General features: G+C 59.9%; 1 protein-coding gene across 1 annotated transcript in view; it reads left to right on the top strand.

Annotated features, from left to right (window-relative positions):
• LOC119109641 (protein slit) overlaps positions 1 to 20193 on the top strand; it is a 68527-nt gene that overhangs the window by 46623 nt on the left and 1711 nt on the right. The window contains exons 8-28 of the mRNA XM_037233350.1: positions 832 to 903; positions 1187 to 1258; positions 1524 to 1595; positions 4187 to 4258; positions 8214 to 8371; positions 9470 to 9620; positions 11277 to 11423; positions 11738 to 11881; positions 12198 to 12370; positions 12781 to 12922; positions 13642 to 13785; positions 14078 to 14221; positions 14683 to 14846; positions 15130 to 15349; positions 15996 to 16135; positions 17274 to 17440; positions 17819 to 18023; positions 18343 to 18584; positions 18885 to 19101; positions 19519 to 19657; positions 19966 to 20057. Of these exons, the coding sequence (XP_037089245.1) occupies positions 832 to 903; positions 1187 to 1258; positions 1524 to 1595; positions 4187 to 4258; positions 8214 to 8371; positions 9470 to 9620; positions 11277 to 11423; positions 11738 to 11881; positions 12198 to 12370; positions 12781 to 12922; positions 13642 to 13785; positions 14078 to 14221; positions 14683 to 14846; positions 15130 to 15349; positions 15996 to 16135; positions 17274 to 17440; positions 17819 to 18023; positions 18343 to 18584; positions 18885 to 19101; positions 19519 to 19657; positions 19966 to 20057 (3077 nt within the window). The remainder of the gene's footprint in view (positions 1 to 831; positions 904 to 1186; positions 1259 to 1523; positions 1596 to 4186; positions 4259 to 8213; positions 8372 to 9469; positions 9621 to 11276; positions 11424 to 11737; positions 11882 to 12197; positions 12371 to 12780; positions 12923 to 13641; positions 13786 to 14077; positions 14222 to 14682; positions 14847 to 15129; positions 15350 to 15995; positions 16136 to 17273; positions 17441 to 17818; positions 18024 to 18342; positions 18585 to 18884; positions 19102 to 19518; positions 19658 to 19965; positions 20058 to 20193) is intronic.

The raw sequence follows: 20193 nt of genomic DNA, 5'->3' as shown, positions 1-20193 counted from the left end.
GCTCGTTTGCTGAGCAAACACACCGCCAATTAGGGAGCGGGGTGCAGGGGTGTATCAGGGGCGGCGACCCGTTGACCTCGACCCGTCGGCGCTAGTGACCTCCCGGACTGGTGGAGCTCCTCCTAGCAGCGGGCGGCACGCACGCCCCTTACTCATAACAAAAAAGATCGCGTTTGCGGACTGGGCCAACCTTGTGTACTTTTCACTGGGCTGAACATGACACGGGTGTGGTTAGGGCTAATGCAATCTTGTCTACGTGTGACGCTCCGTCAGAAAGGTGTCTTCGGCCGTCTGTCACGTGACGACAGTCGTGATTTTTCTTGTTCCAAGGCTCTGACTATCAGAACGGGACACGAAAAAGCGTGTTCGAGGGGTTGACAATGAGGATGTAACCATAAGCTAGTCATTAACCGGTTTTATTGCTGGGACACAAAGGCGAAGGGCGATCTCGATAGAGACATTCGACGGTGGGGCAAAGCGCTATGCCGCTCGAGTGACTCGGAGCACAAATCACTTTATTATTGACCAATCTGGCTGGGCCGGGCGCGGACGATTATTCAGCCCATGTGTCTTCATCGGGACGGCTGATTTGTATGCACTGACAACTGGACCGTAATTTTACTTCGTTACCGGCTAATTGAATGCCGCGCCCGCCCGGTCCGCGCGGCCGGCGCCGCTGAGCCTGCTGTTGCCCGCGATCTGGATTCCATTTGTTGCGCGCGAGAGCTTGTCACGGGGGATCTCGTGGGCGTGAGCCCTGTCCGCATCTGCCACTGAGAGACGGTTGCCGTGGCTAGCCGGCGTGATCACTTGGCACTGGCTCTCTTCCAGAGACATCAGCAACAACGAGATCAAGGCCGTGGCGCGTGACGCATTCGCCGGGCTCACCAACCTCAAATCGCTGTAAGTGGCCGGCCGTTGCACACGTCAATAAATCCCCTTTACTGCCCCCCGGATGCGGCTGGTATTCATAGAGTGAACGAGCGGAAACACAAAAACTGATTAGCCACGATGCGCCCCACGATTTGTGATGACTGGCTGTGAGTAACAAAGGTCTGTATTGTCGGATTTATCATCAGGATTTGCCGTTTGGTATCGCATATCTATGCACTTCGTACCGATCTTTCTTCACATGGTGGTCGGCCACTTTTCTGACACCTAATCGACTTTTTGTCACCCCAAACAGGATTTTATACAATAACAAGATCGAGCAGCTGCCCAACCAGTTGTTCAGTGGCTTGTCGTCTCTACAACTTTTGTAAGTACCTTGTCACGACGCGCTATCACGAGCAATATCACCCTGTCGCCGAACTTCGCACCGCCCACGAGTCGCCCCCCCCCCCCCCCCGTGAGACGTCCTTGCCGAGTCTAGATCTCCCCGAGACAGTGTGGCCAGACGAGCTCTCCCTCGCAGCGCACCACCGCCACTTCCCTTCCGGTCGGCCTCTCGGCGCTCCGCTCGCGTTGAGTGGGCCGTGTTTCGGCGCCCTTCTGACAGTCCTGACGCCGCCGTTCCGTCGCAGGCTGCTGAACGCCAACCAGATCCAGTGCGTCGGCGCCGACGCGTTCCGACACCTGGGCGGACTCAAGCTGCTGTGAGTAAGCTCGGTCACTGGGCTCGGCCGCCGGCCGGTCGTCGGGTCTCGCTCGGACCGCCGCGGGGTGTTGTCACACTTTGAGTTCGGTTGAGTTGAGCTTGAGTTGAGTTTGAGTGATGCGGCGTTCCCGTCCAGATCACGGTTTGTTCAGACGTTTTTACGTCGGTCCGCCTGAGCGTGGAACCGGAAAATACCGCTATGGCTTTGACAGCTCACTTGAGGAGCAGATTTTGCTCCCCAGATCAAAACGTGACACTGACACGTTTCGACCGCGCTTACCGCGCTCTCTTCACTCGTCCCGTGTTGTGCAGCCCATCTCCAATGTTCCAGCGTTCTTTATGTCTGCTGTAGCGACCTTGTACACGGCCGTGTGACACTGGCAGCCATCATGGTCCTGTAGGCCTGAGGCGGCCCATTCATTACAGCTGAAATGCACCGGGTTGTGTGTTAAGCTTTCGAGAAAATATAACGCGCGGACGGCCGCGGTCGCCGTCCGCGGTGAGCGGTCGATGGGCGCAGTTGTTGAACGAACCACTTAAGCGCGGTCCATTATTTTCAGCTTTGACTGATCGTGTCTTAAGAATCCAATCGACGCAAGGGTCACACTCCAAATATGAAAGCGTCTGTTTCGTTGTCGCCATGAGCTAGCCAACCTAAGCCACGTACGTCGCAACACTATGCGCTGCCAATTGTGCTCGCTGGGTGATAGAAAGGTGTGTGCTTCTATGTCTGAAATTATTTGCGACATGGGATGCATTTGGTGGATTGCTTCGCAATTAATTTATGATATTTGTCTGCCGTATCTCTATCCAGAAGCAAGTACTACCAGGATGAGGCAGTTATCAGCCAATCAGAGTGCTTCTATCGATGTGTCACCCGCGTCAGATAAAGCCGCTGCCGTTCCCGGCGCCATCACAGTTTTGTCTGATGTGTCAGTGCCAATGTTGGCCTCGCCCCTCCGCCCAGCGGTGCCGGCCGGTACCGCCGCCGGGCCGGGGCCGGACCGTACGGACCGTGACGGGGCCACCGTCACCGTCACCACACGGCGAGCGGCGGCGGCGGCCGGCGGGTGGCCGGGCCGCCGATCTGATCCGCGGCCCGCCTGCCCGACCTCAGGCCATTTGTACCCCTCATCGCCGGTCCATTACATGCATAAATGCATGCTGTCTGCGCGGCGCCATGCGAACCGGACCCCGGTGGCGGGGCGGCCGCTCACCGGGCAGGCACGAGCTGTTTTATGCCGGCTGATGGTGCGGATAGAGGGCGAGGCCGGCGCCCGTCGCGCGGCGCGCGATTACGGCCGGTCAGCAGGCCGGCCATCAGCGGCCGATCATGCCGTGATCTATCGATTTTCTTTCGTCACGTCGCTCTATAACATCTTCATTACAAAGTCCGAGTACGCGAGCGTTATTGAAATTCTATGTAGATGGGCGGCGGTAAGTGGAGCCCCGGGCGTGGCGCTCGGTGCCGGCCGCTACACCGGAGACGAGCCGGCCCGCGGCCCTCGCTGGTTATCCAGCCAACCCGATCGGTCTGATCACCGCCGAGGGGGGCAGAGGTGGGGGGGGGGGAACCGCTGGCCCTGCCACCTCACGGCGAGACGACAGCACGACATCGCATGAGTTACAGTTGTTTAAACGACATTTTTCGCAGACCCTGCCCGGTAAAGTTATATAACAGACTGTAAATGATAATGATATATCAGAATGGCATTTCCACTGTAATGAATCGTTTGTGTTGAACAATAGAGCTGCGTGACCCTACGCATTTCGTGATGCATCGCCTCATTCCGATTGCGATCCCAAATACATTTGGGGTAAGAATTAGATGGTGTCTGACGAGAATCAGAGAATGAAACGTAGGAAAACACGCAACCCAAAGGTCTAGATGTCGTTTTCACGTGTTGTAATTGCAGGTTTACACGGTTTTGTCGACGCAAAATTTTTACACTCCTTAGCCCACCTACATTTTTTAGCTCTTAACATGTAAGGCCATAGGTATCTTCGCCGTAGCAAGCTACTCGCACCTGTGGTTTTACGTGGCACTAGACTACTGACTGCACTCCACAGGTGTTCGCACTTGCCTGATAAACAGCTGCATTGACTTTGTATCGTACTTCAAGTGATGTGTGGTGCGACGTGTATCAGTCCGTACGATATGTCACCGATGGGACGCAGTAGTCCTGCTATCTCCTCCGAATCACCCGCATCGGTAGAAGACCCCCCCCCCCCCCGCCCCCGAACCGAGCAGAGATAAATGCCGCGTCCCCAAATCCAGAGGATTCTGATGTCGGAAGCGGTGAGCCCACCCCAACACGCCTCTTCAGTTTCGACGAGCACGCATCCATCAAAAGCTGCCGGAGCATAAAAGCAAGGCTGGCGCCCGGCGCGTGTCAAAGCGGCGCCCTCCCGGACAGGTTCCCCTGACAGCGAGTTGTCTGCCGACAATGCTTCAGCTGCGCCATATTTGTCGCCGTGGCGGCGCCGGGCCGCACCTGTCTGCCGGACGGTGCATAAAGTGACCGGAAGCCATCGGTCATGGACATGCCGGCGCGATCTGATGGCTCACCCCTCCCGTCTCCGTTGCAGATCGCTGTATGACAACAAGATCAGGAACCTGCCCAACAGCACGTTCAGCTCGCTGCTCGGTATTCAGACGCTGTGAGTACGAGCAGGAAGTGCGTCTCGTCCCCTTTTTGCGGCTGCATCCCTCCCGTGTGGCCATCGCCTGCCCCCTGTCCCGTCCGCATTGCTACCGAGTCAGCGCCCCGCCCACGTCACCGCTATCGTCTCTATCGCCGCCGCCGCGCGCTCTCGCCTCTCTTGCCTTCTCTCCTCCCGCCGTCCGTCTCGCTCTCCGCCGTCCGTCTCGCTCTGTCTCCTCCCCATCCGTCTGCCCGGACCTGCCCTGAGCCGCAGGTGGACCGGAGCCCTCACTGGCGCGGTGGCACGGCCGTGGCGCGACTGACGGGTTCATTGGCGCGCCCTCGTCCGGCGGCGACAGACGCCGCGCCGCTGCTCGTCGCCGCGTCATGTTCGGCGGCGAGCGGCGGCGCAGGCGACGGCAGCGGACGCTGACGCCAGGCTCACCTGCCCCATGTGTAATGCATGTCTCCGCTCTGAATATTCAACACTTTTGTGTGCGTGTGTCTGTGTTTCTGTGAATGATTCATCAGAGGTCGCACAGCGCGTCTTGGGGCCCGTCAGGCGCCGACGGCTCCTCCGCCGCTGCTCGGCGTCCATTCCCGTTTTGTCTCACGGGCGCGAGCGTCACCAGACAACCTCCCATCTGTTGGCGAGTGGCACGCTGACGGCCCGGCGGACTCGTGATAGAGAGGTCCGGCGCTCAGATCTCATACACTGAGTATTTCATTGGCCTTATCGTGGCGCCCGGCTTGAACGTCTGTGACGCTAATGACCGCGGCCATTACACGCTCCGGTAGATAGCCTAACAGGTCGTCAGACGGACCCACTGCGCCACTGATCCTGTGCGTTCCGGAGCGCCAGCCCGTCTCCGTCGCGCCTGAAATAGCCGGCGCGCAGCCAACTCGCTCTCGATAACCTATCAATTAGTGTTGCTGAAGTCAAGGTGGCGCGTCACCGCCAGAAGCAGAGCTCGCCAGGGTCGGCGGCGAATCAGTCCGAGTCAGTCAGACGAATCGCCCATCAAGTCGTTAGTGGTCGCGGGGAAGCCGCGGCGAATTCGTCGGCCGGCCGCGCCGAGTGAGGGTCACCCAATTAGGCTGCGAGTCGACCGCGCTCAGACCGCCACAGCCGCCACACCAGCCCGCGCATTGTCCCTCGCGGGGGCAGAGAGTCATCTGCGGACGGTGGCGGGGCGGACGCGTTCCATAACAGCGTGGCGAGGCCCGCCTGAGCGATCGCGAGGGGGCGCCGCCGTCCTGCGCCCGGGCGGACCTCCGCCCAGCCTCCGGGCGGACCTCCGACGTCCGCGCGGCCGCCCATGAATCTTGGCAGCGGCGACAAAATGATCGCCAAACCTGTCAGGCCGAGCGTCATATCTGTCTGGCTTAGCGGCGTTTTATCACGCTCATAATGCGGCGCCGCCACCACGACGGCGCTGAGCCGGAGGACGTGACCCGCTGAATGGAGCCGGGCCGGCCGTTTCCCTACGTGTGGTGACGGCGGCCGCGCAGATCATCCCGCGGATACGTTTATGTGCGCTCGCGGGGGCGTCGAAGTCGGGTCGGCGCGCGGTCAGAAAAACAGCTTGCGCCGGCGGGAGGTGCTGGGCGCTGCCACCACCTCTACAACGTAAGGGGCCGTCACCGCCTGGATGGCGAGAGGGTCGTCACCGACTCCGCGACGGGAGGGAACGGATGCTAACGCCGCCCCCGCCGCGTGGGCGCCGGACGCCATCGCCACCTCTGCCCGCCTCATCAGCGCCGCCGCGGCCGCGCGGCATAGCTGCGGTCCGGTTCCGCGTTGTTCTCGGAATATTTGTCATTCATGAGGCGCCGGCGGCCAGCCTTTGGACGCGATCGCCGGCCGGCTGGCCGGCTGGCCGGAGACGACTTTACGAGCGGCGGCCGGCTGGGACGGCTAGCCGGCGGCGCTCTGCTTTTTACGGGGCCGTGAAAAAGCGCCGGAATCGTCTTATCGAGCTGGCCGACCGGTGGCCCTCGGCCTCGGCGCTCATCGAATGTTGGCGTGCCGTGAAGCTATTAGCTTGGCCGCTGCGGTCGGAATTGGCCCCGTCTCTGCTCGAACACGCTCGGGCCGCGGAAAAAGCGGCGCCGCCAGTTTTTCTGGCCCGTAGTTTGTTCTGGGCGCAGGCTTCTGTCCCGGGTCGGAGTTATGGGCTGAAGGTATTTAGCATAAGTGATTTGGCTCGGCCTGCTGGACCGGCTGTGCCTCGTTTTGACGCGGGGGTTGGTAACCGTGAAATTTGTTGGGGCGTGCGTGGCGCTTAATTATATCTCGCATTCATTCGAGCTACTGGGGGATCGGTCGTTACCTGTTGCTGGATCGGAGGTCGGTTTTGTTAAAGCCGGCGACTGAGTGTTTCTCCTGCGGCGCTTCTGTCTCGGAAACATAACAGCGGAGCGGTGCGCACCGAGCGTGAAGTTATTACCAGCCGTTCATAAATTAACTGAGACAAACCGTCCGACAGGGGAGAGTTCTGAGTAAGGCACGCGTTGTAACGCCCATCAGCACTCCATTTGAAGGAAGTCGTACAATGGACGGGGCGGCCTGGAAACGCCACGGCCGTCTTGTCTCCCACATTAGTCTCATGCTCTCAAACGAATGTGGTGTCGCTCTTCACAAACGGAATATCGTACTCCTCCCACGCGGACGCATTGTGCGCGCCTTAAAAGGCTCCATGTCTTGGGTGCCATGCAAAACGGTACTCGAGATGTTCATTTTGTTTCCTTCTGTGGGCGCTGAGGACATAAACGCTACACTGCAAATACCGATGGGGATATAAGTGATTTTCGATGCAAATGGCCCCTGGGACAAAAATAATGCATTGTGCTTTGCGCACTTCAATACAGCGTCCTTTGTATTTTATGTGTTTCACATGTCCGTTAAGGCTTGGCCCATATTTCAAGGCTCGGCGACAAATCTTATTCAATGGCAAGCAGCATGTCATTTCCTCGAACTATCATCGCTATATTCGAAATTTCCTTTTGTCTCGTGATCTATCGCTTACGTGCATTCCTCCGAGCTTGTTGCGCCTAGTAATTAAGCGTTCGGTACGAAAGCGCTAGCGTTTAATAAGGAATTTCATAGAAGCTTCGGAGTGGTACAGCAGATGTTATTTTAAAAGTACAGCTGTTTTATACTTTTCAGCATGCCTGCGACGGTCCGTAAAACAAATCGACGGGCTGAGGATTTGAACAGACACCGTTTTACTGTGCTTATAATCTTTCATGGCACGTGCTAGTAGTGACGTGGATTATTATATATTCCATTTACGTCATTATGCTACTGCTTATCGCAACGTTGACACCCATCAGTCGTATTAAGCGAAACGCATCGCGCAAATTGTTTGATTGTTTCGCGTCACTATCACACAAAACGATCGCTCTCATGCGTGCTAACGGTGGGTCCCAATGTTTATAGAGTGTGCAAATAATCAGCATTGGGGTGAGGCGGGGGGGGGGGGGGGTCCGAACACTCGCCAGTTTCAGCTGAGGATCTGCAGTGTAATCCATAGAGCCGAACACCAAGGAGCAGCACCTGGGGGCATTACAGCCCATGACGGACCGTGTGACCGGCACTCGTTCCCAGAACAGGCATCACTGAGCCTGGATGCATACTCTTAAGCGATTACGGAGAATCCTCTGCAGGCTAACGGGCGGAAGGACAAGTACGGCTTAACCTGCCTGTTTCAACCTGCCTTATCTACGCCGTGTCATGGGGCTAATGTTAAATTTTGCTAGGGGTCGAAACAACGGCCTCCGCCCGCGCCCCTCAACCCCTCCCCGCCAGTATGTTCTGACTTCCCGTGCTGTCTAAAGATCCCGTGTACTCCTATGTACGTCGTAAACCTCTGCCAGCCTACCTTGACAGAGGTGACTGATATCGTGACGGGTTCCGTGACGCCCCGCGCTCGTGACGCCGGCCGTGACCGCCTCTGGCCACTCCGCAGCCACCTCGGCCGTAACCCGTTCGTGTGCGACTGCCACCTGGCCTGGCTGGTGGAGTTCCTGCAGCAGCGGCCGGTGGAGACATCTGGTGTGCGCTGCGCCGAACCTCGCCGCATGCAGCGCCGCCGCCTGGCCGTCCTGCAGACGTCTCAGTTGCAGTGTGAGTGGCCGGCGCCCGACCAGCGGTGCCCCGGAACTGCTGAGCACGGTGCAGTCTGGCGGAGTCAGGTTATGCGTTCGTTGTGGACCACACCGGTCGATCACGTCATTGAAACTGCGCTGCACGTGTAAGTGAAATGGCGAAGCTAATGGTGGTGCAACAGCTTTGTCATGTTGGTGTCGGATTGGATTCCCCATCCAGTGTCCGGTGTCGGAAGTGTTGTATGGATTGGGATGCCCAACATTGGTGAAACCGGCCACGCGTTGTGCTGGAATGTTTCGCTAAAACCCCATGTCCATAACGTGCGAAGGTTATATATCTATGCTTATCGATGTCTTTGGGTAGATTATAATTTTCCGTTTGACGGGAAGGGTTATGTTTCCGTGGCACCGTAGTTGTGCCTGACGAATATTCTGTATTGGCGTCACGCCATTGTGATCAGCATTGGGGTGCCCACTGCATGCGTGCCAGTGCCCATGCCCATGCCAGTGCCCACTGCATGCGTGCAAAAAGTATTCGACAGGTTATTTTCTTTTCAAAATTGCATTATTACACCGGATCAGTTTCTCATCATGCATGACATTCTCGTCCGCCCGTAATTCGTAACTCCCGCTTTGTTCATGTTGCTGGCATCTTCCCCGTGTCAGCTGCCAGCACCAGCTGACACGGAATGTGGTCGCATTGATCATAGCGGACATAATTGATTTCCTTTACCGTCGCTTCCCATTAGATACAGGCCCGTTTTAATCACCGATAGGTGTCGGCGAATGGTCGATGTTCACTGATTCATGTTATTGTTTTGCAAACAAATCGTGCAACCTAATTAGTTTTCCCCGTTACAAGGCATTATTAGACCCTATAATCCATTACTTCATGGCACCCTCAGCTCGGGTTTTCCATGCTATATGCCTTCTGGCCACAACATTCATATTCTAGAAGCGTATTGATCATGAACACAGCCGTACGGCTGATGAGTGCCCTTTTCTTCCTTTTGATAAAACGAGGCATTGGCTCGCGCTTGGTCTCAGAAACACCGATACCGCCGGCCTGCCGAATCTGTCCAAAGACCTGACGCGGTCGGTCTGCACGACTTTCCAGGCGGCAAGGGTGAGCCTGCTGTCTACCACGAGTGTCTGCTGAAGACAGTCGAGTGTCCGGAGCGGTGCGTCTGCGAGGGCACCACGGTCGACTGCTCGGGCCGCGCCCTCAAGGCCGTCCCCGAGCACATCCCGAGCACCACCACTGAGCTGTGAGTGTCCCTCTGTCGGCGGGGGGGGGGGGGGAGGGAGGCCAGGCCCGAGCACCACTACCGAGCTGTGAGTGGTCCGTCTGTCGGCGGGGGGGGGGGAGGAGGGGAGGCCAGGCCCGAGCACCACTACCGGAGCTGTGAGTGTCCGTCTGTCGGCGGGGGGGGGGGGGGGAGGGGAGGACAGGCCCGAGCACCACTACCGAGCTGTGAGTGTCCGTCTGTCGGCGGCGGGGGGAGGGGAGGGACAGCCCCGAGCACCACTACCGAGCTGTGAGTGTCCGTCTGTCGGCGGCGGGGGGGTGGGGAGGCCAGCCCCGGCACCACTACCGAGCTGTGAGTGTCGCTCTGTCGGCGGGGGAGGGGAGGCCAGCCCCGAGCACCACTACGAGCTGTGAGTGTCCGTCTGTCGGCAGCGGGGGGAGGGAGGCCAGCCCCGGCACCACTACCGAGCTGTGAGTGTCCGTCTGTCGGCGGCGGGGAGGGGAGGGCCAGCCCCGAGCACCACTACCGAGCTGTGAGTGTCCGTCTGTCGGCGGGGGGGGGGGGGAGGGGAGGCCGGCCCCCGGCACCACTACCGAGCTGTGAGTGTCCGTCTGTCGGCGGGGGGGGGAGGGGAGGACAGCCCCGAGCACCACCACCGAGCTGTGAGTGTCCGTCTGTCGGCGGGGGGGGGGGGACAGGCCCGAGCACCACTACCGAGCTGTGAGTGTCCGTCTGTCGGCGGCGGGGGAGGGGAGGACAGCCCCGAGCACCACTACCGAGCTGTGAGTGTCCGTCTGTCGGCGGGGGGGGGGGAGGGGAGGACAGCCCCGAGCACCACCACCGAGCTGTGAGTGTCCGTCTGTCGGCGGGGGGGGGGGGGGGGGGGGGAGGACAGCCCCGAGCACCACTACCGAGCTGTGAGTGTCCGTCTGTCGGCGGGGGAGGGGAGGCCAGCCCCGAGCACCACTACCGAGCTGTGAGTGTCCGTCTGTCGGCGGGGGGGGGGGAGGGGAGGGGAGGCCAGCCCGAGCACCACTACCGAGCTGTGAGTGTCCGTCTGTCGGCGGCGGGGTGGGGGGGGGGGACAGGCCCGAGCACCACTACCGAGCTGTGATTCCCCTTCTGTCGGTCGCGAGGGAGGGGGCGGGCAGGCCCGAGCGCCACCGTCGAGCTTTGAGTGTCCGTCTGTCGACGGCCGCGGGGGATGGGCAGGCCGCGAGCATAACCACCGAGCTATGAGTGCCCGTCTGTCGGCGGCGGAGCAGGCCCGAGCACCACCACCGAGCTGTGAGTGTCCGTCTGTCGGCGGCAAGGAAGGGAGGGGGCAAGCTCGAGCAGCACCACCGAGCTGTGAGTGCCCGTTTGTCGGCCGGGGGAACGGGAGGGGGGGGGGGGACAACCCCTAGTACCACCACCAAGATGTGATTCCCCTCCCGTCGGCCGTGAGAAAGGGAGGGCAGGCCCTGAACACACCACCGAGCTGTGAGTGCCCGTCCGTCGGCCGCGGTGGGGGAGGGGGGGGGGGCGCCAAGGTAAGGGCACCGCAGCGCGCTCCGCGCCGTGTCCTCAGTCCCCTTGCTCTCCTCCCCTCCTCCCCCTCTCTCCATCACACGGCGATCTCGGTGACCTGGCTCAGCGAAGCCGAACTAAATTCTCCTCGGCTGTCTTTTTCAGGATCTTGAGCAGCAACGAAATCTCCCGGGTGAGAGCGCTGCCGGTTTTTTCATCGCTGAGGTCTTTGAGAAAGATCAACCTGGGCGTCAACTTGATCGAGAGCATCGAGGACGGAGCGTTCAGTTCCCTTCAATCCCTGGAGGAGCTGTGAGTATATCTGGCTCTGAAGTAACTCGCGCATGTCATTCAAGTTAATAATTCATGGTCATTAACTATAGCAGCTTGGCGGACTAGATGTGCTCAGGCCTGTTGCTTACTGTCCATTTTTTTTTTACCATGAGATGCACGCATCGTGGCCCGGCTGAACCAGGACTTTCCTAATGCCTCAACTTTTTCGGCTTGCTGGGAGATCCCTGTGCGGTGCGTGTGTTCCGGCCCTGCTGACCGGTCGTTTCGTCCCATTCCCTTCGCTGCGTGACTTCGCACCGGTCTAATAGCCGGCGTGTCCGCCCGCGTTTCAGAATATTGTCGGAGAACGAGCTGACTCGCATCAGGCTGGGCACGTTCAGCGGTCTGAGCAAGCTGCGCCTGCTGGCGCTCAACCATAACAAGATCAGCTGCGTGGAGCGCGACGCGTTCAGGCACATGGGCAAGCTGGAGACCTTGTGAGTGACGAGGCGGCAGGCTGGTCGGCCATTAGTTTTTGCCAATCTATTCTTGGATCAATTTGCGTTGCGTCTTGGACTGGATTCCTCTCGCTGATAAGGATAATGACTGGTTGTGAGTAAAATGCGCTTTAGAGTACTATGATGTGCACGCTTCACATACCAGATGATACAGGGGCAAGTCACATAGGGACCATTAAACAGTCGTCGGGCATTCAAAGTTAAGTCACGCAGTCTGGAAAAATCGCAAGCCGCGCCGAAGCCCGACGACGGGCCAGCCAGCTGCCCCGTGCCAACCTCTCGCCCGTCACCGCAGCGACCTGCAGTCGAATCCGCTGGCCTGCAATTGCCGGCTGCGTTGGATGACGCAGTGGCTGCGGGAGCAACTGGAGGGGGACCTCCAGGTGGGAGCGCCCACCTGCGAGCTTCCCGATCGGCTGCGGCGCAAGCCGCTCACGCGTCTGGTCCCGGCCGACTTCCAGTGTGAAGGTGGGTCTCGCCCTGCGCTGGGTGCCTCACTGCATCTGGCTTTGGAACCCTGGTGGAGAGAGAAGGTGAACACTCTTTGTTGCTATGTCCGTGTTTGGATCGGACGTCCCGAGCATTAGACCCAGGAAGCCTGTGCAAATGTTTTCCCTAATGGGCCTTCGTTTTGCGCTATCTGTGTTTTCTTTTCTTGCCACTTCTTTTTAGAACCTCTTTTTACTCTCCCGTCTACTTTTTGCTTCTTCACATTGTTTCCCTCGTGCTGTGTAAAAGCGAAGGTCGTGCTCACAGCATCCTAGTCCTCCGTATCGTACCTAGCTGTCGGACCTCGACTGAAAGAGCTGGAGTCATGCCTGAGTGGGCCGGCGCCGCCCCCCTCACCCCCTGTCCTGACTGCCGCCCCCGCCGGCCAGGAGCCGACGGCAGGGAGCAGGCCGGCTGCCCGGCCACCAACTACTGCCCGCGGGGCTGCAAGTGCGTCGGCACAGTGGTCCGCTGCAGCCGCGCCCAGCTGGCGCACGTGCCCGGCGGCATCTCCAGCCGCACCACCGAGCTGTGAGTCCCTCCCGCCGGCTACCGGGACCGTGAGGCGGCGGACACCGGGGCCTCTCCCACCTGTTACTGGGGCCGCAGGGCTGCGGACACGGGGGGCTCTCTAGGGGCCTCTTCTGCTGGCCATCGGGGCCGTGAGGCGGCGGACAACGGGGCCTCTCCCGTCGGCTGCTGGGGCCCGGGTCGGCGGACACCAGGGCCTCTCCCGCCGGTTACTGCTGCCGCGGGCGATGGCGGACCACCAACGATTGGCGTTGGCCGACGGCGACATCGGCAGAGCACTGCCACGGCTGATTTCGAATAGTTAAGGTGTTTTGGTGCAGGCACGCACTGCATTGTTTCAATATTTGTGTTTTAAACAGCTGACGGAGTGTTTTGTGGGCAGAGCTTAAGGATCCCAACTCTTGTGTGATCTAAACTTATTGCGAATACCCTGGTCCGAGTGAAAAATTATCGGTGCTCACATATCCGTTTTGGCGTATCGTTTTTATCGGAAGATTTAAACAAACCAACCACGTAATGCCGGGGCAGAAGCGCTCCTGGTTCAGCCTTGTTTAAAACACGGTTTGTCTTCTTCCTTCAGCCCTGCCCAGCCTTGTAAACCTGGTTTGTGGGTTCTGTTTGCGATAAACGGCGAACCAAACATGGCATTCCAAGCCTCCATACGCTGAATGTTGCGAGCCGCGGGAGCTTTTCGAGCACGAACTGCCCTGGCCCCCCAGTTACCTTGACGTCAATCAGCTGGTCAGCGTGACGTCATCAGACCTACGTCATCTGCGTGCACTGAGGCGGCTGGACCTCAGCAACAACCAGATCGCCACCGTCGAGAACGATACCTTTGCCCAGCTGAGCAGCCTGGAGACGCTGTAAGTACACCAGCATCGAGACTCTCTGACTTCACCTGACCCACCAGCTGCCTACTCTTCTGCAGTTATTGAATTAAGTCATCCCTCTGTGTGATTGGGAGCTCAGATGGGTTGAAAAAATGATATGTTCATTAGCTTCTCGCTGCAGTTGTATCCTGCAGTATTTCTACAATTGTTAAGATACGCGCCACTATTTCATGCTTACTGGCCTTGCAAGCACAGAGCAGTCGGCTCGTATCTCTCTGATGAAACAGAGTTTCTACCTCAACTCTTACGCCACCCGCCTTCTCAGGATCATCAGCTATAACCAGCTGCAGTGCCTGGAGTCTGGCGCGCTGCGCGGTCTCAACTCACTGCGCATCCTCAGTCTCCATGGCAACCAGCTGTCGCGCATCCCAGACGGCTCGTTCAGTCCGTTGACGGCCATCACCCACATGTGAGCCGCTGATGTGTGTTACATCACCCACACGTGAGCCGCTGATGTGTGTTACATCACCCACATGTGAGCCGCTGACGCGTGTCGCATCACTCACATGTTACTCACTGGCATGGTCCCATGGGCGCTTATTAGACGTCCGTCAGCCACCGTCGTCCACGAACCTGGAGCGAGGCTCGTCTTTGAAGCTGCTCAAGACTTAGGAAACGCGGCGCCCGGTCTTTGCCGTTATAGACCCAGTTCATGTGGTGTCAGCCTCTACGCGCCATGTTCCAACTGACTACCTGTCATCCCGAGCTCGTTTCATTGATAAAGCTCCCCGTAGTCTGTACCGATGCCGGCCGCCTCTGACCGGATCCGGATCAGATCTGGATCGGGTTCGGTCGGATCCTACGCAGTTACTTGTCCCTGCCTGGTCACAGATTGCCCCCATAGACTAAGTGGTCCCTCTTCCGCCACAGAGCGCTGGGGTCGAACCCGCTGTACTGCGACTGCAAGCTGCGCTGGCTGGCCGCCTGGGTGAAGAAGGACTTCCGCGAGCCGGGCATCGCTCGCTGCTCGGCGCCCGCCCGCATGAGCAACAAGCTGGTGCTCACTTCGAAGCAGGACGAGTTCGTCTGCACCGGTGCGTGGCGTGACGTGTGAGCGTGCTCCGCGGCTTGCTGTAGGATAACAGGCCAAGGACGCTTCTGATGGCTTCCCATCAAGAGCGTCCGTGGTGTGCTATCCTAAAGCCAGCCTGTCCTCTGACCGCATTAAGGAAGGCATGGCTCATGGCAAGCCCACTGGTTCCCCTCCCCCCCCCCCCCCCAATCGCCATCCCGTCTGTCACTCGCCGTCCGGGTCGGCCAAGAGCCGCCATTGCCCAGCACGTGCCGTGGTGCTGACCGTGCCGCCGTCGCCGGCAGGCGGGCCCGTGCCGGACGCCATCTTGGCCAAGTGTGACGTGTGTCACGCCCAGCCGTGCCGTAACGGCGGCCAGTGCCGGGCCGGCCGCGCACGCACCTTCACCTGCCGCTGCGCCCTCGGCTTCTACGGCGACACGTGCGAGCAGACCATCAACGCCTGCTACGGCACGCCCTGTGCCAACGGCGGCACCTGCAAGGTGGTGCAGGAGGGCCGCTACAGGTACGACCGGCGGGCCGCGGCCGCGACGGTCACGCGGGGACGTGATCTGGTCCTGTGGGGAGACGCATCCGCCTGGCTGGTGCCGGCCGGTTCGAGCTTCTCGAATGGCTCTGATGTGGTGTAGCGCTCAACATTAAGACGTTCGATGTGATCTTCGTTCTGAAGCGGGACGTCTTGCTATTCGTGTGAACATTATGTAACGAAGTTGATATACTTTTGGGAACTGCCGTACGATGATCTGTTTTTTTTTCCGCCGGGGGACCCATGTGCTGGGTTTGACTCTCTCAGGTTGTTGTGTCATTCTTTGCGGCTCAGACCCCTCGATTCGTCTTTTATTCGGAGATGTTCTCGAGTGTTCCGTGGCCGTTGTTCGTTTTGTCACGTGGCTGCGCCCCTCCCCTCCCAACTCGCTCCACCACGCGCCCGCCACACCCCTGACCCGTCTCGTGTGACTGTGCCCCTTCATCTCCCACTCTACTCAGCCGCACACCGGCTTCACCCCAGACCCGTCTCGTCACATGACCGCGCCCTCTTCCCTCACCACTCCACAGTGGACCCGTCTCGTCATGTGACCTTGCCACTCGTCTCCCACTCCACCCCGCCACGTACCCGCTCCCCGCTGACCGGCGTCGGCCGGCGTTCGCAGCTGCCATTGTCCGGACGGCTTCTCGGGCACGCACTGCGAGGTGAACGTGGACGACTGCGCCGGCCACCGGTGCTCGGAGCACGGCCAGTGTCAGGACGGCGTGGGCCGCTACTGGTGCCGCTGCCAGCCTGGCTACACCGGTCAGTCGCTGCCGACCGCCGCACCGAGGCGGGAGGGGAGGGGGTTCCGACTGCGCCGGTCACCGGTGCTTGAGTGCCAGACCAGTGTCAGGACGGCGTGGGCCGGTACTGGTGCCGCTGCCAGCCCGGCGTAAACGGTCAGTCGTGTCGGCCGCGCGCAGGGGCGGGGGGGGGGGGGAGGTGTCTGACTGCGCCGGCTACCGGTGCTCGGAGCACGGCCAGTGTCAGGACGGTGTGGGCCGGTACTGGTGCCGCTGTCAGCCCGGCTACACCGGTCAGTCGCTGCCTGCCGCCGCGCCGGGGCGGGAGGGGAGGGGGGTTCGACTGCGCCGGTCACCGGTGCTGGAGTGTCAGACCGGTGTCAGGACGGCGTGGGCCGGTACTGGTGCCGCTGCCAGCCCGGCTACACCGGTCAGTCACTGCCGACCGCCGCGCCGGGGTGGGAGGGGAGGGGGGTCCGACTGCTCCGGTCACCGGTGCTGGAGTGTCAGACCAGTGTCAGCACGGCGTGGACCGGTACTGGTGCCGCTGCCAGCCCGGCTACACCGGTCAGTCGCTGTCGGCCGCCGCGCCGGGGCGGGGGGGGGGGGGGGGAGGGTGTCTGACTGCGCCGGCTACCGGTGCTCGGAGCACGGCCAGTGTCAGGACGGCGTGGGCCGGTACTGGTGCCGCTGCCAGCCCGGCTACACCGGTCAGTCGCCGCCGGCCGCCGCGCCGAGGCGGCCCGGTCGGCCGTCGTGGGAGAGGGACACTGTGGCGGGATGTGTTCTACTAGACGACGAATGCCCTTTGTGTCAGTGAGAATCACGAGCGCGCTGAGTGATGAGCGTCGGGAGGTCACGGATGGATGACACAGTCGATGTGTGTTACAAGTGGGGGATGCGGGCATTGGCGTTGGGGGCGCCAGATGTGTATGATCGTCAGGCAGGGATGGTCACGTGTGTTCGCGCGGCCGGTAGGGAAAGTGACGGCTACCCCCCCCCCCCTTCCCCCTCTGACCGGACCGTGACCGGACCGTGCAAAAGCTTGACACAGTGCAATTTCATGCATCTGGCGTACGTGTCAAACACGTACTGCACTGCGCTCCGATCTGACGATGCTATTAGGTATAGTGCTAAGTCTTTGTCTGCCTATGCAGGGGAGTTCTGCGAGCGTCGTATCGAGTTCTGCACGGTGTATAACCCCTGCGCCGCCGGCTCCACGTGCAATGACAAGTCTACAGACTACACTTGCACCTGCCCGCCGGGCATATCGGGAAAGAACTGCACCGACAACGTGAACAATTGCGCCAGCAGTCTCTGTCAGGTGAGAATGGGCCGTCCTCCTCGTCTTCCTCCTCGCAAATGTTTTGGGTTGAGGGAAGTTGTAAAGGCAGCATCAACACACTGAGGGATGATACAGTTACACTTATGAATCATTTATAACGAATTTCTTCAAGTGTCGATCACCACACAGGTTATGTGCCCGGCAGAAAATTTGGAAAAAGTAACGAGCGTCGAAAATTATCACTTGCCGATTAGTGCCTCGCGTATGCCGTTGTATTCTCAAAATGTTGGTTGTGGTGCTCCCGTCCGACTTCTCCCACCAGGCTTTGTAGGGTGAGCTCCGCAGCGCCTGCCGACCTGCGCTCACGCCACTCCCTGCCCGCCGCCGACTGAGCCGTGCTTCCCGCTCCGTCCGCAGAACGGCGCCACCTGCGTGGACGGCGCCGACAGCTACTCCTGCCGGTGCGCGGCCGGGTTCGCCGGCCAGTTCTGCGAGCAGGGCCCGTCGATTGCGCTCATGCAGCAGACGTCACCGTGCCAGCAGAACGAGTGCAAGCACGGCGCATGCTTCCTGCCGCGCGACTCGCAGGAGTACCGCTGCCGCTGCCAAGAGGGCTACACAGGTGCGCTGCGGTCGGCGAGCGGCGCCGGCGGCGTGTGTCTGTCTGCGGCAGAGCCCGGCGAAACATTGGGGCACCGAGCGATGCTTCGCCGCGATGGTGTGTCGTCTGCGTTGAGGAGGTTGGATTCAATTCTGGAAAGGACTGTCCCGACTTTTTTAATTCATCTATTGAGTTCTCTTGCAGTTCGCAAGCAAGATCTCTTAGCAACGGCGTCAGATCAACTTTCCTGAGGCGAGAATCGGGCATGCACCGTCCGATATACAGGCGGGCGCCCCAGCCAGGCGCCCGCTCCTGACCCGCGTGCTGACCTCACCCGCAGGCAAATACTGTGAGCACCTGACCAGCCTGACGTTCGCGCACGCGGACGCCTACGTGGAGCTGGACCCGCCCAAGTCGACGCAGCACAGCAACGTGACGGTGCTGCTGCGCAGCCGACAGAAGAACGGCGTCGTGGTGTACCGCGGCGGCCGCGAGCACCTGGCCGTGGAGCTGTTCAAGGGCCGGCTGCGCGTGAGCTACGACCTCGGCAACTCGCCCGGCTACACCATGTTCAGTCTCGGGGTGAGAGTACACGCGGGATGTGGGGAACACGGCGGTGGTGGTGGCGGAGTAAGGGTAATGTGGGGTGGTGTCTTGAAAGATTGAGCCAACTTCGGGCCATTTGGAGACCAATGTATCGAAAGTTACGGATGTTGATGGGTTCGCGAATCTGCACTTATATCTTAGCTAGTCACTGGGGCACGGTGTGGGCCAGACGTCAAGACCTCGCGGCTTGCCGCGCCGCTGCTTTCGTCTGTGACCCGCTCGTCCGTCCTCCCCCGCCGGGCCGAGGTCCTGACCGCCACCGCTTCCCGGCACCAGGTACTCTCCGACGGCCGGCCGCACAAGGTGGAGATGCTCACCGACGGCGCCAACTTCACGTTCCGCGTCGACGGCGGCCTGACGCGGCCGATCGTGAACCCGTCCGAGCGCGGCGCGCTCGATCCCGCCGCGCCGCTCTTCATCGGAGGCCTGCCGCCCGAGAAGGGCACCTTCGCCGTGCGCCACTGGCAGCTGCGCAACACCACCAGCTTCAGAGGTGCGCTGTACGGCCGGCAGATGCCGGCTGTGGAGGAGGGCGGGGTGGCGGGGGCTCGCCGCTCGCTTTGCGTAAGGCGACGCCGACGATAGCGCATGTAATCTTCCTACTAGAAGGTTGCCTTGGCTCCGGTAATACGATTTAACAATTAAAGGCAAGGTCTTAGTTATCTTTCGAGCACTTAGTATTGATTAAATGAGTGTCTCAATAAGCCACCCGCTTCCGTCAGCGGAATGTCCTATGTACGTCCACTGTCCAATGTCCCATGTATATCCTATGTTATCATAGAACATATCAAACACAGCTGACATTGTCCGCTGTGTTTGGTTTGCTCGTGTGTTCATGCCCCTACATGCTTCTTCTGTTTGATGCTCCCGACTCGCCGCCGCTGACCATGGTTTCGCCGGGCGCCGCCAGGGTGTCTGACGGCGCTGTACGTGGACGACCGCTGGATCGACTTCCAGCGGGCCAGCCAGCGGCACAAGGTGACGCCCGGCTGCGGCGGCATCCAGCAGCCGCGCGATGAGCAGACGAGCGACCTCTGCGCCGACAACGAGTACGTGCTGCCGCTGACCGGCCGCCACGCGGCCAGGTACGGGGATGAACGGGCGTGGGGGAGGGGGGGGGGGGGGAATCGGCGGGGGATGTGCTTTGATTGGTGTATGAGGCAGCGCGGGGATTGACGTCCGCGCTTTGAAAGAGAGCAGGTTGTCGTGTGGGTCGCACTTAGTAAACTTGGCAATCAATCAACAATATGGCCAGATTCCCAGAGTTGAACTTACAGATGTTTTGGCGATTTAAAAACATGTGCTTGACTTGTCATCCGTATTTAGTCCGCGGTTTTCATATTCCCCCTTCTCGCAGATGCAAGAGGGGACGCTGTGTTCCCAATAAGTCCAGCAACACATACCGATGCAAGTGCAAGCGAGGGTGGAGCGGAAAACTTTGCGACAGAGGTAAACCTCTTACTCCGGCGGATGGTCACGGCTGGTCGTCTGCTAATATCAAGACATTTCTATCGTTTTGTAAAGGAAGTAGATATGCGTAATTGCTGTCAAAGCCAATCGTGTTTAACTCAGTGACACCCTTTTT

The sequence above is a fragment of the Pollicipes pollicipes genome, unplaced genomic scaffold (assembly GCF_011947565.3).
Source record: "Pollicipes pollicipes isolate AB1234 unplaced genomic scaffold, Ppol_2.1 Scaffold_7231;HRSCAF=8579_pilon_pilon_pilon, whole genome shotgun sequence".
NCBI classification, from domain to species: Eukaryota; Metazoa; Arthropoda; class Thecostraca; order Pollicipedomorpha; family Pollicipedidae; genus Pollicipes; species Pollicipes pollicipes.
This window is presented reverse-complemented; position numbering and strand designations above follow the sequence as displayed.